This window comes from Nothoprocta perdicaria, unplaced genomic scaffold (assembly GCF_003342845.1).
Source record: "Nothoprocta perdicaria isolate Ctin4 unplaced genomic scaffold, notPer1 scaffold_1, whole genome shotgun sequence".
Taxonomy (NCBI): Eukaryota; Metazoa; Chordata; class Aves; order Tinamiformes; family Tinamidae; genus Nothoprocta; species Nothoprocta perdicaria.
In genome coordinates, this window is record NW_020454093.1 from 12,190,962 (window position 1) to 12,207,981 (window position 17,020).

At 40.4% G+C, this 17,020-nt stretch overlaps 1 protein-coding gene across 1 annotated transcript in view; it reads right to left on the reverse strand.

The window, feature by feature from the left end:
• NNT (nicotinamide nucleotide transhydrogenase) overlaps window positions 1-16,047 on the reverse strand; it is a 37,808-nt gene extending 21,761 nt beyond the window's left edge. Inside the window, exons 1-10 of the mRNA XM_026037596.1 lie at window positions 15,882-16,047; window positions 10,331-10,560; window positions 9,881-10,098; window positions 8,546-8,633; window positions 7,810-7,898; window positions 6,481-6,668; window positions 5,100-5,233; window positions 3,499-3,690; window positions 1,716-1,869; window positions 714-875 (exon numbers count right to left, since the gene is read on the reverse strand). Coding sequence (XP_025893381.1) covers window positions 714-875; window positions 1,716-1,869; window positions 3,499-3,690; window positions 5,100-5,233; window positions 6,481-6,668; window positions 7,810-7,898; window positions 8,546-8,633; window positions 9,881-10,098; window positions 10,331-10,560; window positions 15,882-16,032 — 1,606 coding nt within the window. The 5' untranslated portion in view covers window positions 16,033-16,047. The remainder of the gene's footprint in view (window positions 1-713; window positions 876-1,715; window positions 1,870-3,498; window positions 3,691-5,099; window positions 5,234-6,480; window positions 6,669-7,809; window positions 7,899-8,545; window positions 8,634-9,880; window positions 10,099-10,330; window positions 10,561-15,881) is intronic.
• Between the last annotated feature and the right edge of the window lie 973 nt (window positions 16,048-17,020).

A 17,020-nucleotide genomic window follows, 5' to 3' on the forward strand; every position in this document is an offset into this window, starting at 1 on the left:
TTTGAAGGGCCATCTCTCAAAAGGGTGGGGGAGTAAGGGAGCTGATCAGCTGAAAACAATGTTTTCAGCTGCAGGCAACCAGAACTCAGAACTGGTCAACTTTGCTTTCATTATTCAAATGGCAAGAGACCATCCCAGTCCAACAGCGATTGTACAGCAGAAAGGACATTCATGATGATCAGATCAAGTTCTGAAGCAGTTTTGTTTTCCTTTTTGTAAAGCAGTGAGAGTTACAAGGCTGACAAGTCATTGCTAGGAATTACCTGGGAAACTTTTACATTGTTTCTGAAGAGACCAAGAAAGGAAGAAAGAAAAATTTTATGGGCAAAATTTTGGAGAGATTTGAAGAAAGATGTATTGTGAGTTGTATGAAATGGGAGATTGCAATGGGAGATTTACTCCAAGTAAAGCAAAACTTTAAACCAGATGCTTTAAAGAGCAAAAAATAACTTAAAAGATCAAGGACATGCAGCACCACGTTCACCCKTCTTTTGAAAAATACACTCTTTGGAAGAATGTGCTTCAGATATGGTTGCTATTTATGAAAGTAACCTCAGAGGTGCAAAACGGTGCTAGACTTTTTAGGTTTTTAAACACATAGAACACAGACATTTTAGAATTTTAAACCCTCTCAATATGTTACCTGAAGTTGAAGTAAACGGAATTGTGCCACGCTCATACAGAAAACAAGCCATTCTGTAGCAGCTGCTCACCTGAGATAGCATTAGTCACTGACATGAGCGGAGAGTGAAGAGCAGGGGTCACCCCCCAGACCGTATGGTACCCCACGATTCCAGCAAGGCCAAATGTTGTCACCATTTGTGTGAAAGCAGCGTTTGGAGCCACAATGCCCAGTCCTAACATGGTAGCCAAACCTAGAAGAAAACAATTAATAAAGCTTTTCAGTGACTTCTGAATGGTTTCTTATGTTCAAGCTCTGTACGTTAGCCCAGCATTGAGCTAAACGCCAAAGCTTTGTGAACAGACTGTTTCCAAGAGCAGATGGATTGTCTTTGTTCAGGAAGAGGCTCTAAAGTTGCTGGTGTTTTTTTAAATAGAAAATACACAAGCTTTATGCAGTCACTTTTGTTACACATGCAACTGAAGCAGAAAAGTTTTCTTCCCTACCACTGCCTCCTATCACTCTCCCGTTCTACGGTAAAAACACAGAAGATTCATGATCATGTTAAAGTGCTGCAAGACTTCAAAATAATGAATACTCAATTTATTAACACAAAATTCCTGATGTGTGCCRGTCATTAAAGAGGAACTGCAAGCATTTACCTGCGAAGACAACTCCTGTGCCCAATATTTATGTAAGATGTGGACATTTAAGTTGCACAATCCCTAAAGGTTTAAGAAAGCAACGTCAATAAATTGATTCTGCTGTGAAGCATATATGCAGTCCCTTGCAGGAGTCCTGCAAGACTGTAGGTATTTTACTGAGGTTTAATTAAGAAAGACAGAAACATATTCACGCTCACAGCATAACTCAACACTGCTTGAAATCATAACCTGTTTGGTAAAGTTTCTGAAGTTTTACACTACTCAAAATTAATTATTGCAGGACAYCGAGTTTGTACTAGGATATATAAGCCAACCAACTGCTCTCTCAGGTAGCTACTAAGTTGAATGACGAAGATGTGCAGTCACTTAAGATATTAGCCAAGTAAGAATCACCCCACAGTGATTCTCCAGCTGTGGAAGTTGCCTACCTGTTGTATACACAGATGCACTAGTCATAGTTTTTCTAAAAGGTGTAATAGTAGCTGCTTTTTCTGCTTCCAGCTCTGCTACAGTCTTCTGCTTCACAGGGGCTCCTTGAGGAATGTTATTTGGTGGAGGTGCTGGGAAAATTACCTTGCCATCCTGACAAGAGATATTTACAGTTATCTCTAACATAATACATGCTTTAAGAAAGTAAGAGTCCAGTCTTCTTTATCCTGCAGTTCAGCTGGGCCTCAACATCTCAGAGCCATGACATAGGAACAGCTGTTCCTCTTTCCAAATAAGTGATAGTTTATGAGTCTGGAAGAGCTGTACAGCCTGACCAAATGAACCAGATCAATTCACACATTTTTCTGACAGGATTTAACATCAGTATCCCAGAACACCTGTGAACACAGTACATGACCCAAAGCCAAAATAAGAGAGTCTGAGAAATTCATTAATGGAAATTATTTTTTCCAAAATAGAACAGGCCAATGGAAATGACTAATCCTGCTGCARATCCAAAATGCAGCAAGAACCTGCTCAGCAAGGTTCCAGACATGGTGTCTCACACTCCCTGTCAACCTCAACATTGCAGACACCATTTCAGCAGCTGGGAAGAGCTGAAGGCAGCACAATGCTTCCTCCACAGTAGGTAACAATAAGCATTAGAAACCCTTGGTAAAGTTACCCAGCAACTCAAGAGAAAACAAATCAATAAATAAAAGGAGTAACACTTACTTTAACTACAGATTATTATTTTCTAAAAGAACTTGCAAGTATTTTGTATGTCAGGTTGCACCAAGAGAGCCCAGGCCTTAAATTTGTATTAGGCAGACAAAGACAGAAAAATGTAAATCGTAGTAATAGTGGTGTGACCAGAGAGAAGTACACAGGAAAGCCAGCAATACAATCCTATCCAGCTCTCTAAACCTGAGAGAACTGAACTCACTAAACAGATCTATTTGATGAGTTTATTATCATGAACAGTTAAATTAAGTTCCTTCTGGACAGGAACACACACACACCAGGAACACACTAAGCACATATATTTCATCTTTTCTGAGTCTAGAATTCCTGGTCTTATTTCAAGCCTCCTGGACAAGTATCTAAGGGAGACAAGTATCTAAGGAGACAAAGCTGCACTAGGTACAGAAGGAGCAATGTGCTGGTTCTCTCCTATGACAACCCAGCCCATAATCATGTATTTTTCCTCAGGAAGAGGAATGTATACTCCTGATATTCACATCGTGCCTAYTCTGCATCCGGATTTCAGGGATTTTTTCCCTACACTTCCGTGTGTAAGAGAAAGCTCTGTGTAAAGAAGACAAAATAAAACAACAACAAAAAWCCACCACAACCTACTTGGTTCAATTTAAACATTATTCTCCTGAAATTACTCTTAGAGAATAAAAATGCATTTATTAAAAYAGCCTAAAGGGGGAATACTTTCCAGTCCTCCAGTATATATTTCAAAAATATGTTAAATAACCTGTTTTTTTCAATTACATGAATAAAATCTGTGTATTGAAGTAAAATACTTCTCATTTTTTAAGTAACAGACATATTAAGCATTTGTTTAATCATGATAGGTACAAAAAATTCAGAGAAGCAGAAAGACTTCGCTTTACAAAAAAGGGAATAGAGCACCATTCAAATCAATATGTATGTGATTACATATACTGCCTACCCCACAAGCTCCCTGTAAAGCATGCAACCTCTTTGAATACAGCACTGAGAAACATCAAGTTGCACCCCAAATTAGGAGGATACCACTAATTGACTTACCTTCATTACTACAGTTCCCCTTATAACATGATCCAGAGTGCCATAATCAAAATCATCTTTTGGATCAAAGTAGAAATTCTCTTTGTCAGGACTAATAGCCTTTAGGAGTTTGATGATGTTGTTGGAATACAGAGTACTGGCCTGGGTAGCCATTCTGCTAGGCAGGTCTGTGTAGCCAATGTGTGTAACGCCCTTAAAAAAAAAAACACCAAGTATTAAACATTCACTGAATCTCTTAAAACACATTTTCAGGATATACTGGAAAGAGATGCTATACCCAAACAGTTCAGTTGATTCTTCTCAATTTGTTTTAGATTTGGTTAGAACTGTTACTGCAGCTTCACCCTCAGTAGTCGAAGGCAGGGCAGGCTGTTATTCACGGCTTAGAAAATTTAGCATGACCTAACTAAACATCTTAAATGCAACAAGCCTGGAAAGAGAGGAGGTGGTCCTGGTGTAAGAGCTTACCCTCTTCAAGTATTACCTTCCTCTCAAAAATCAGCCTCTTAAAACAGTCAGGTAACAGATTATCTGATGCCCATTGCTTGGCWTCAATCCTACACTACACCCAAGAGTACTCCTCCTCTGCCTAAGGTGTCTCCATGTCAGGTCTCCCCATAAGTATCTGGTTATTTCTGCTCTGCATATTCTGCCTGCAAGTTCAGCTTTTAAGTAGTGACATCAAAACCCTAGAAAAACACAAAGCTAAACACAATGCCTGACACATAATACATATGCACTGCCTGTTTATACTAACGATACCAAAGGCAATGTGATGTTAAACAGCACATGCTACAGACTGCCTGGATAGAGCAGGATAAAAACAGCAGTATGGCTGCACATCCTCTAAGGACTTTGGAAGTCTACTACTCTGACTCCATCAACCAGATCGTTGCAACTGGCAATGGGTTTCTCATGTGTACACCTACCCCCTGCCACTGAAAACAGCAGCTCTCAGTTGAGCTTATAAATATCAGGAGGAAAAAACGTGTTTTTTCACACATAGTGCCTTCTGTCAAGGGCAAGTTTGCTTAATGTTGTGAACTAATTCATGCTACTTGTAGTTTGCACAATAAGGGGGTTTGATACTCTAGGCCAGATATATTAACATTGAAAACAGCTATAGAAGTTGAAGATGGACAGCACCCTCTTGAAGCTGAAGTCATGTTGACCCAGAGCCAAAGACTCTGCACTGAAACCAACAGTGATATGGGCTGCCCTTGCCCAGTGTGTCTGTTACAGAGGCTGTGGGCACAGCTGTAGGAGGTGACAGCACACTAAGATGCTGCTGCTCCATCCTCTTTACACAGGCCACATATGAGACCAGACTCTCAACTCAGCAGAGACACATTCACTGGCTTCAAAGTCTAGGGTATCACGYTTCCTTACCTTACCAACCTAACTAACTCTATACAGAGGAATTTGATTAACATCCTTCAAATTATATATAATGCAACTTTGACAAAATTCAAATCAAAAGGATTTAAACCCAAATGACAGAAGCAGCTACTCATTTTCAGCACTCACTTTACAAAATACAATCTTCAAAGTATGAAATTGAAATCACAAACTGGAAACGATCTGCTGTGCAAAACGCTCACCTTATGAACATACAATTCTCCAGGCTTTGTAGTTTCAATGTTTCCTCCTGCTTCTGCAGCTAAATCCACAACAACTGAACCCTCCTTCATTGATTCAATCATATCTTTTCTAAACAAGACAGGAGCTTTTTTACCTGACAAGGCAAGACATAGTAAATTAAACACAAAATACACCTCTAATCTGTAAAGCCCAAGAGACAAGTTTTCTCCTCATATCTCCATAAACCTCGCACTTATATTTATAGGGCTTTTTTTTGTTGTTAAAGATGAAATGTCATAGAGAACTTGCCTAAACAGGCAGAGAAAAGAGATGCTGGAACATCTTGCACCCATGCACATACGCAAGGCGTTCATGGGCAGTCTACCAAAGATCTCAGAAAGTCCAATTCCATCCTTAGTAAACAGACAACTTCCAAACTTACAATTCAAGTTAGAGGCAAGCAATAAAAATGCAACATTATAGGTTAACACTGTTGTGCAATACCAAGCACTGAGCCCTACGTTTTATCCCACAGTGTTTCACTTAACAAGACACAGCCCTATTGCAACCAGACATGCTTCAGTGCAGATACTRGATGTCAGGAACAACAGCGATACAATAAATATGCAAATACATATACATTCTTGTTTTACTGTCTACTGTCAAAGAKGTTAGTTTGTAGCAATATAACAGCGTGAGTAAATATTTACTATGTTCTTAAAACAATTCAAKGGTTTTAATATAGAGAGCTAAACATATATTTTAGATATTTTTTTCCTCAACTGTAGGGTTGACTCCAGTGCACCAATACTACAACCAGCAAGTCAGAGGAAYCTTCAACATCCTGCTCAAAGAGCTCAAGGTTTTGCGAAGAATCAGAGGAGGAACAGAGTAAATTACATAAGCACTCACAGAAAGCTCAGACAAATGAGACATTCCAGAAGATCCTTTCCAGCAAGACAATCTTTAAGTATAGAACACCACAGAGCAATCTAAGCATTATTTCCCTGCAGCTAAAACTTTTTTCCTCCTTTTCTAGTTAAATCATTGTTGCCAAAGGAAAAAAAACAGGCATTTATCAAGGAAGGGGAAAGTACATGCTTACAAAGGGCTAATTTTGAAAGTATTCCTTTGTTTTCACTGCAGGAACATCCCCAAAATACACACGTTTACATAAAATAAAAACTAGCATGTAAAACATACCTGTAATAAGTTGTGTTGTGATGAGGATATCAACGTCTTGGTGCTGTTTAGCAAAGAGTTTCATTTCAGAAAACTACCGTATTTGCATGTAAAACGTACCTGGAGTAAGTGCTGTAGTGATGATGATATCAGCATCCTGGCACTGTTTAGCAAAGAGTTTCATTTCACAAAACTTAGCATGTTACATGTAAAACATACCTGGAATAAGTGCTGTAGTGATGATGATATCAACATCCTGGCATTGTTTAGCAAAGAGCTTCATTTCAGCTTCAATAAATTCTTTAGACATTTCTTTAGCATAACCACCTTGTCCCTCTCCTGATTCCTTTAAGTCTACTTCCAAAGGCTCTGCACCAAGAGACTTGAATTGCTCCAGAGCTGCAGCTCTAGGATAAGAAAGTTAGATTACAATAAGATAGACAGGTAGAACTACTGAGAAAAGGAAGAAAAAAACAGAACAAAATAAAAACACTCAGTTTTATAGCAGTAACTCAGTATACTTTGAGTTTTGAGGCCACTTTAGTAGTAGTTGTCTTCAGACAAGTGACACAAAGCTCATTCTAGGACTAAGGAGATCAGGATAAAAGTTTTTATTTGCTAAGCGGAACAGAAGGAGCATTTGCATCACTAATTTTAGGATCTTTACAAGTCCATTTTGTTTAGGAATTAGGGCAGCCTACAGTTTCCTGTAGAATCAAATGAAGTTACTCTGAGTGGAAGCCAAAGCTGGAAGCTTAACCATTAAGACTGCCAACCCACTTCTCTTGCCTTCACTAGATAGCTAAAACCTTAACTTAGACGCCTGAAGAGAGAAAAATACACACTACACAGCCTGTGTGCCCGTCTTTAATCTGTGACATGGGAATACCAGTAAGTGCCTTTCCATAGGGAATGCAACAGAGCTTTTAAGGCCTCTGGATACTATAGAGATCAGAATCATCAGGATTTCAGATGGATGACAAAATCCTTTGAAAAACTAGTTTCACTTCAGGTTATGCCACAGAATAAAATGACACACTAAATTCCCAGGGTGAGGTGAATATTCACTATATGCAGGTGTTTACTACAAACATTCTCTTACATCAAGATGAAGTACATTATATCTGAAAAGTTCTAGACAGATTTTGATCATGCTTTTAAGCAAAATGATTCCTTCCAGGTTGTTTTATGAAGCTATGAAACTGGATCAAAAACTGTAAATGAGAACACAGATTCCCCCCCACACACACACACACACACTGTTTTGCCTTGTGTCCTCAGAAGAGCACAGACAAAATTCTGAACAAAAGCCCTATCTTTCTCATTTTTATAAAGCAAGACTTTTTTGATTCATATACCTATGATTTAATAACATGGACTCTTTGGAAGGTTTACTTGATAACAGGAAAAAAAAGGAAGAATAATGCAGAAACAAAAGCAGCAGGCAAGAGTTGCAACTCAATGCAGCTTTTGCAGTAGTACAGACAGCTACATGGTGWCCAATCATGAATCCATCCTGTAGAGCCATGACTGTTTTCACTCACCCACCTGGTGTCAAACCCACGAACCACTGCACCCATCGACTTGGCTGCTCCTGCAGAAGCCAGGCCAGCTACTCCTCCTCCRATGATCAAGACCTAGAATGATAACATTATCATGCTTGGACCATAAATCACAAATAGAGGTGGCCAGAAAGCAGTCAGGCCGAAATACACTCACACACAGCGGAGACAGAGACATTTGAGCAAGTTACTTCAGCAAACAAAACCTAAGCAGACTTTGGTAAACTGGTCCCTTAATAGTSATAACTTTTAAACTGTTACTTTTAACTTCACCTCTCTATGGCTAATTTAAGAGAGGAAATGAAGGATYCCTGTCTGGTTTATTTTAATTTTCTACTTTTTTTTTTTTAATTTTTTGACTTTTTTTTAAAGCTCTCACACTTTCCTTTCTCTCCATCCMAATCCATTTGCAAATTTAGTCAGGCAATCCCTTCCATCACAGTCCTTACACAGCAGAGCCCTTAACACCTCTAACCTTTCTTTCCTGCTTTTTTACTGCTACTTACTACATCTTTCCTCACCCATTCATGCATAGTCTGAAGTTTAAAAATAAGCAAACAAATAAAACTCAAATTATTCTACTCTTCCTCCAAAAAAGGATAAAAGCAGTGAGCAAAAATTACTAATCCCAAATGAGGAAAAGCTTCTAGCACAAGCAGTTGTTAGGTGCACTCAGGAAATGACCTATTCTTCCACTCAAAGACTTGTTTTATTGTACATACCTTGGCTGGAGGAACTTTACCAGCAGCTGTGATCTGACCCGTGAAAAAACGACCGAAATGATTTGCTGCCAACACAACAGCCTTGTAGCTGCCAYGCAAGGAAGACGAGAACACATTTCAGTATTTTCTCCAATAGGGACAACCTAATGCCATCCATTGACAGCAATCAAAAGAACACCATCTGGACCAAAGAATGTATATGATGAACCGAGTTTAATGCTTTACTCTGGGGCACAAATTTAATACTCTGCCTCTGCTCATATTCATCACTACATTTTTTTTTTACAATAGACTTGGAATAGACTTGTCAGAGAGACTGAGTAGACAACCATCTGCTGGCTGTCCATAATACATTAGGTTATTTAACCTAACAAAAAAGTTTGTCATCTTTGAAGCTGCCTTCAAAGGCTACAGCCCCCAGGCTTGTTAGAGAAGGAGTCRCATAGAAGCAACTACAAAACCCCCAGTAATTTTGCAGTAAGCATTTAGGTAGGCAAACAACTTCAAATAAGATACTCTTATCCCAGCTGTGCAGAACTGTATGGCAGAGAACAAGCTGCTTAACCTTTCTACCTCTGCTGTATCTGCTTTTGTAGCCATCCTAGAATGGATGCCTGGACACTGAGCTAACATCAGCACAAATATCTGAAAATGCTGATTATTATGGACTTGCATCTTTTCTTAAAGACAAAAGAAAATGTGCACTCTCATCAACACTGACATTGKTCAACATTTCCGTTCTACTCTTTCTGATCTCTAGCAGATATATCTACGTCTGGTGTCCTAAAACTAGTTCTCATTTCTAATATGACTTTTAGACTTCATACCTCTAAACACATTATACATTTCCATTCTATTTTAGTAAAAATACAGAATGAAAACTCAGACAAGCAACCAAATCACTATATWCTTGAGGTGTGTCCACAAAATACACAAAATAGTTCAGTCTTGTGCTAGGGCAAGTCTTAATATACCCTACGAGCATATGTCACCTACATATGAAGTTCAAAAAACAAAACAAAACTAGCAATTTAATTATCAAATCAGTCCCAACAAGATTAGACGCTAGAGACAGTCTGTGTTCAAGCTGCCTTAAAACAGCTCTGATCTTGTCCAGAGTAAAGAGGTACTAGACAAACCAGTCCACGAAATAAAAGAATCCAAGTATTTAAAAAAAAAAAAAAAAGTTCTGATTTGAGAAAGCCCACTTTGTCAGGCACCTCCAACAAGTTCATCCTACTTCAAAAAGATGTGTGAAAATAAAGACAGAGAACAGTCTTAAATACACCTAATACCGAAATATGATTTAAAAAAAAAAAAAATCAAAAATCATACCCAGCAATGTTAGCCATGGAGCTAAGTGCATCATATCCCTGAGCAATGGTGACTCGTGGAACCTGGTCCATGGCCAGGACAGTAGCTTTTTTTTCTGCAAGTTTATTCAGGAGGTCTGGATTTTGAGCTGGATAGATGAAGCTAATCAGGGTAGCAGCTGTCTTAAAAAGGTCTGCTTCATGTACACCTAGTTCAGGGTTATGTATCGGAGCCCGCACCTGCAGAAAGAGAGAAGTTTCCAAATCAGCAGTAGTAAATCAGGACATGCCCTACTTTCTTTTTCACAACTTGTACTCACAAGCACAAAGTATATCAGAAAGTATGAAGGCTATTTGTACAACTAAACTCAGTAACTATTTAGCTACAGTTCACAGATCAGAGTTAGATCAAATAACAACAGAAAGTTAATTTTAGAAGAAAAAAGACAATGGAAAATATATTAATAATTACTTTGACAACTAAATCTGAAGCCAGTACTTCCTTGGTCCCCTGGATCTTTGCTCCTACTTCCCTGTAATGGTCGTCAGAAAATTTGGAAGCTTCTCCAGCACCAGATTCCACCACAACATTGAAGCCTTGCTTAACCAAAGCTTGCACTCCAGCCGGTGACAAAGCCACCCTCTTCTCATTCTGAAATATCTCCTTTGGGACACCTACAGTCAGTTGCTTATAAGGAATTCCTGCAAGAGTAACAGATAGGACAGCATTAGTTGCATCAAAGAACTTGAGGTTTTCTGAACTGATACTAATGACACTGATCAGTGCTGCACAATGACATTCAGCCAGTCGCATTTAGTCACATTCAGTCCTCCTCCTCAGGAAGGAGGAGGCAGAACCACATTTTCCACCAGTGTATCTTACATTTCTTTAAATTAATTGTATGCCATCTTTCCAGACATCCCTGTTTCTTCARATACCAACAGATCAATGCAGTCACCGCAAAAGCACTAAGAGGTATCTGATGTAGTTCATACCCATCTCAATCTTAATTTATTCAGTCAGTTTCAGTATTCTGGAAATATTTCTAAACAGGAATAAACGCACTTAACTTCCTCTATTTGTTTCAATTTTTCTCTAAAGAAGCAAATGAGCTGAGCAGCTTATCTGCATTTTAACTGAACATGAGTTCTGAATGTCTATTAAAAACAATTACACAGCAGCTGTTTCAGTTCACTATTACTGAGTTTAAGTTATGTATCACAGGAAAAAAATGAAGTCCTCAGTGCTTGGACCATTGCTACAGACATTAAAAACTGGAATTTTGKAGTATCTGAATAATTGAACGTCTGACTATGAGTTCACTCAATTATACTTCAATTTTATCTCCCTGTTTTAAGGTATTCAAGTCCTACTAAATAATGCCAGGAAACTTACAGAAGCTGCRATTTATCAGCTTTAGCTTAAGGCATCACATTACAGACCTCTAATTTTATCTACAATTTGAGGACCTCAAGATATTTCCAGCTGAACTTCTCCAATACAATCAAGTGTTCAACTTAATTTTATGCATACATGATCTCAGGCAAGATAATCATATATGGAGTTACCATATTCCTTCAATTACACAAAACCACATGGAGTCCAGCATGCAAGCTCCGTTCCACAACAGCTTTCACGGATATCTCTCCAAAACTTAAACTTTGCCTTGTGACATTTACACGAGAGGCGTACACCACATTAACTGCACTGCTATGAACAGAACTTAAACAGCCCGAGAAGCCACTCATATTAAAGACCAAGCTAAAAAAAAAAAAGAAAAAAGAATTGATGATTAAGACCTGGTTTTAAATAACATATCTTTTAACTTGACATAAACAACTTTGACGAATACATATTTCGTTGCGTTTAAAAACAATACCAGACAGTATCTTGTATGCTTTTAAAAAAAGTCCTTTTTCCTGCATTTTGACATTTGTAAATCTAAGGTTCTTACAGGTATGAAATGGAACTGGGACTAGCAGGTGCTTAAAGTTAAAGATCTTAWGATATTTTCAAATAACAGTTCTCACGGTGTGCCACACCACTTGTAACRTTCTGAAATATAATGCATCGGTGCTACGAATTGGGATTTTAAAAGTTTACCCACACTCAGTCTCACCATCCATTAAAAAAAGACTGCACATATCCAACAAGAAGACAAGATAAAAACTCACAAGGCAGAGAAGTGCATTACTTATTATTTCTATTCTGCCTTTCATATCTTCCTCTTTAAAATTAAACTGATCTAATAGTAATAAGTCATTCTAAGACAGAAGCTTTTAGTATTCATTTAAGAACACGTTAGATTCCTTAGATTAGTAGGTAACACCAAATTCAAAAAGCATATTTTAAAGGAACAGAATATGYATCTGAAACAAAAGAGCTAGAGAAGTAACAATGTGCTTTGTAAAGATTTGCTCCATCAGCACACAGCACATTCCAACACCACAGGGCAGCTTAAGGCATCACTACTGCAGCACCACCAGCCACCCGAAAGCTACGGCAGCTGCTGACACCCCCCACGGAAACACTCCTGCCTTCAGGAGGTGGCTTCACTGCAGAGCACTGAACAGTTGAGGGGAAGTTTGCTGCTTTCATTACAATAGTTCAGTGGGAAAAAAAAAAAAAAAAAAAAACACCACCACTCTCACTCTTCAAAGGCAGCAATAAAATTTAACAGATACAATTCCTTTCTAGAATAACAAATATGAATTATGATTTGGGAAAGGTGAAAGCTTCAGGGCAGAAAGCTTTCCAAAAAGCTCTGAAAAACATAAGAATTAAGTACTACCTTCTCTTTCTCCTTTTCCAAGTTTTATAGTGCATGGAGGCAGGGGAAGGACGGAAATGGTTACGGCACACAGACACTAAGGATGACTGCAAATTCAGAGGTGTACAGACAATTCACATGAGTTAAAAGCTCTAAGTTTTCTATTCATAAAACGCAAGGTCCCAGCACAAAGAACAACTGTCGCTTCTGTTTTCCTTTTTTTTTGGTCCATTTGCTTTTGTGTGGAAGACTAAACCAGAAGAGCAAGTAGGTGAGAGGGATGGGACAGAAGATGCATTACACGCCAAACATGTTCCCTCATTTTCTTCATTTATATTGTTAGGTGTGTCTTGCAATAAAAATATGTAAAGCTTTTCCAGAATGAAAACATTTGCAACTTCTTTAGTAAGCAGAATGGCCAGAGACCAATCAGGAGGACTATGCCCACCTCCAGCTTTGGAAGATAAAATACGTCTCATTCTTCTCACACTCTCTTATCCCTCTACGCTACTACTGACTTTCTAGCAATCAAAATATAAGTGAACAGTGAAGCAAACAGATTTCAGTTTGCCTGTCTTTAGCTAGAGCAGACACTGTCAATTCATTGAGATGCACAAAACCTTTCTGACATCAAGAATCATTGTGAAAAGAACTCTRTTACTACTACTAAATTCACAAGCCCTAGAATCTCAACATCAGGCATACATATAGTTCAAAAACAAAAGATGAGAACATTGTATTTTTAAATAAGCCACTCCTACAACTATGCTTTCTCCCTTCTCATCATGATCTCCACCATTTAATGAGAAGACAGCAAACCAGGCTCATAAAGCTATTTGTAACCCTTTCTTCTCCATTATTTAACTTCTATCTACTAACTGAACATTTAAAGAACATCCTAAAGAAAAACATAACTTTCTGCCTAGTTACTCTGATTCCAGGAGGCAGAAACAGTATCAACAAGTGTTAGAGAATGACCTAAAGGAAACTGAGGGAAGTTTCGACTCAATGCTGCATTTCCTGAGATGAGGAAAACGGGATATAAACTTGCACAATTACTAAGATATTCTAAAATCAGTTTTAAATGAACCATCTCACCTGTTCTGAAGTAAGACGAGGATGTATTCTGAAGAACAGCAATATGATGTAGGCAAGAAAAAGAAATGGCATAGAAGATTAAACACACACACACACACACCTTATCTCTCTTCTCACACAAGTAKGGAGAAACAAAAGAAATTAAACTAGAGAAAAATATTTATGCTTTATAAACAGTTTACATCTCATCTATAGAATTAACAGTATAATATTATGGGTTTAAAAGTCTTGAAAGATTTTTTCTTTTTTCTTTTTTTTTTTTTTTCCAAATGAAAGCTTTATAACAGGAAGGGCATGAAAAAATCCTAAAACAGAGAAGGGTAAAAGCCACAACGCCACAGGATACAAGCCAAGTGGAAGCACATTGGAAAAGCCAGAATCAGTTACTATGTAGGCTGCTATTACCAGGGCTTGGGCAAGTTTTGCATTTATGGCTGAAGCATCTGGTACTGGCCATTGATTAAGATGTAAATATATACAGGAATGTTGCTTATTCCTGTACAGAAATTCCTGTTTCTGAGAAACAAGAAAACACAACAAAACAAACAGCAAGAGGAAAATAACAAATAGTGATATGAAAGCATGCATCCTCCTACTTTACTTTTCAAGTGAATTTAGGTTTCTTCTTTACTACTCAAGCAGCTGTGTATAACGTACATTCATTTGTACATGTCTATATGTGTGTATATATATATATCAACATTCCTGTACATAATACACACTGGACACTGTGAAAGCTAATTGTAATAACTACAGGCTTGAGAAGAATTAACRAAACATTAACTATTTCAGCAAGCTTATTCTTCTGGATAACGTCACAATGATTTTACCAAGTGTCATTATATTTAAATATTAATTTCTAAAAGAAATAAAATGTAGTCTTTTATATACAGTTGAATTTTGATTCCAAAATTCTTTAAAGAGCATATGTGGTCCACAGCACTGTTGAAGTGTCATTCAGTTACTGTTTTTATCCTTGATTTGTCCTCTATCAAATGACAAATCTCATATTACCGAAGTAAAACAAAAGGACAGTTTAATTATCAACCAAGAGACTTAATCAGATTTTACAACTCTCAGTATTAAATAACTGTCTTGCATGAATATAAATACTGCTTTTCCTCAATAAAGTTCTCGTGGAAACCTTCAGGAAAACGTATTCACCAAACCCATGTAAATCCCATGTAAAAAGGCTTTWCTAAGCTACAGAATCCGATCTCTTATTCTGTATTTTGACAACCAGACAGTTCTGATCATTAACGGTGCTACTTTTCTAGGCCTCCAAAGACCTAACGCATCACCTACTGTGCAAGGGTGGGAGACCTGACCATCACTGTACAATCAGTCCAACCAGACTAATTCTTCACATACATCTTAATCCATCCCAGACTCAGAAGATCCCAAAATGAGTGCTGAAGCCTCTCAATTCCTTCAGGGAGTCCTGGCTCATGCAGAGTAAGGGGCAAAAATAGCATTAAAATACTTCTGCAGGTTCTTCAGTCCTCTAAGTTGTCCCGATACAGATCCTTCCCCTCCCCATTACCTTTATTATTATAGTGTCRGCATTAAAAACACCAACACATCCTGTAAGTGAAGATGTAGCTCAAAGCTGGAAGACAGCACGACATTAAAAAGTTTCCTGAACAAAGTCAGGCATTCTTCAGACGCGACAGTTAGTTCATATACAGCCACGCTGGCCGGCAGATGCTCTTTTCCCAAGAGATGCCTTTCCCATATGTACACAAACAACCAGCAAGCAAATCTCCTGGAGAATCAGGGCCGTTTCCCAAGAAAAGCATTTGTTTGATTACTGTCTCCAAGCAAGACACTTGTCTGCAGTAGCTCTGATCATCTGCCTGCAAGGACTATTTAGACACAAAGTATTCCCAGTGAACATGAACTCCTTCTGCAGGAGTCCTAGAAAAAGTGTAAGACTATATTACAACCATTGACTTACTGATTGACTAAATTAGCTGTTAACATGATATAAGAGGGTTCCTTTTAATCTTCTTCATAAGAAGGCACCTGCCTTCCTTCCCCACCAAAGGAAAGGAAAACCAACAAACAAAAAGCTATTTCAGGAGCTTGTTTAAAACCTTTGGGGTATAACAAGAAACGTGTACATATACGTCTGTGCTGGCGCAGGCAGCTTACCTGGTTTCAGCGGCGCCTGGGAGCGCAGCGCGCGGTGGGTGCGGAGCATCCGGACAGCGGGCGGCCCGGCCGGGGTCGCGCTGGGCGGCAGCAGGGCGCCGAGGGCGGGAGCGGAGCCGCCGCCGAGGGCGACGCGCAGGAGGCTCCTCATGGCGCTGGCCTCGCAGCGCCCTCCTCGACGCTCCGGGGTCCCTCGTGGGCTCCTGCGCGCGGGAGAAATGCACCAGGGTTAGAGAAACACACCAGGGGCGGCGGTGACACGGGAACCACGGCGGGGACGCTCGGTGGTCTCGGCCCGGCTGGCACCGGCCAGGGACAGGCAGCTCTCCCGGCGCTTATAGGGCTTATTTTCAGCTGGAAAACAAAGTCCACCTTTCCACACCAAAGCTGGGCAAATACAAACATCCAACCCGTAAGCTCACGGGACAGCTCACATTGCAGGGTGGTTTACAGACTGGTGTTTCTGTCACTCAGGACAAGAATTCTCCTTGACACAAGTGCAAAAATTAAAAAAAAAAAAAAAAAGTTATTTGCCAGGAAAAAAACCGCCGGCCAAGCCCGTGCTACGAGGCTCGGGCACTCTGCAAGTCCKTGCTGCGACCAAGGCACCGTGCGCTCGCGCCGCTATTTATAGCCCGCGGGCCCAGCCTGACCTTGGCGCGGCCGCCCGCGCCGCCGCCCCGGGCCGCCAACGGCCGCCCGCGCCCGCCCTGCTGCTCCGCGGAGCCCGCCCGCCGGCGGCTGCCCCGCCACGGCGGCTGCGCGCCCCGCGCCGCCCTCCGCGGACCAACGGCCGCCGCCTGCCCGCGCCCCCCGCTCACCCGCCCGCGAGGGCAGAGAGTCCCGGCGCCCCCCGCACCCACCGGCGAACGGCTCTGCCCTCCCGCCCGCGCCGGCCCCGCCGCGGCACTGACCGACCTTGGCGGAGGGGCGGGGCAGCCGAGGCTCCGCCCCGCCACCCGGAAGGAGTGCGGCGAGCGCGGCGGTCACGTGCGCGCACGTTCCCGCCCGATCACGGAGGGGTGGGGAAGGGGGCGCGTCACGTGCGCGTCACGTGCGCGTCACGCGGCATCTGCGTGCGCGGCTTGTGCTTCAGGCAGGTGGGCGTGGCTGAGTGTCCGTTAACGGCCGCACGCGAG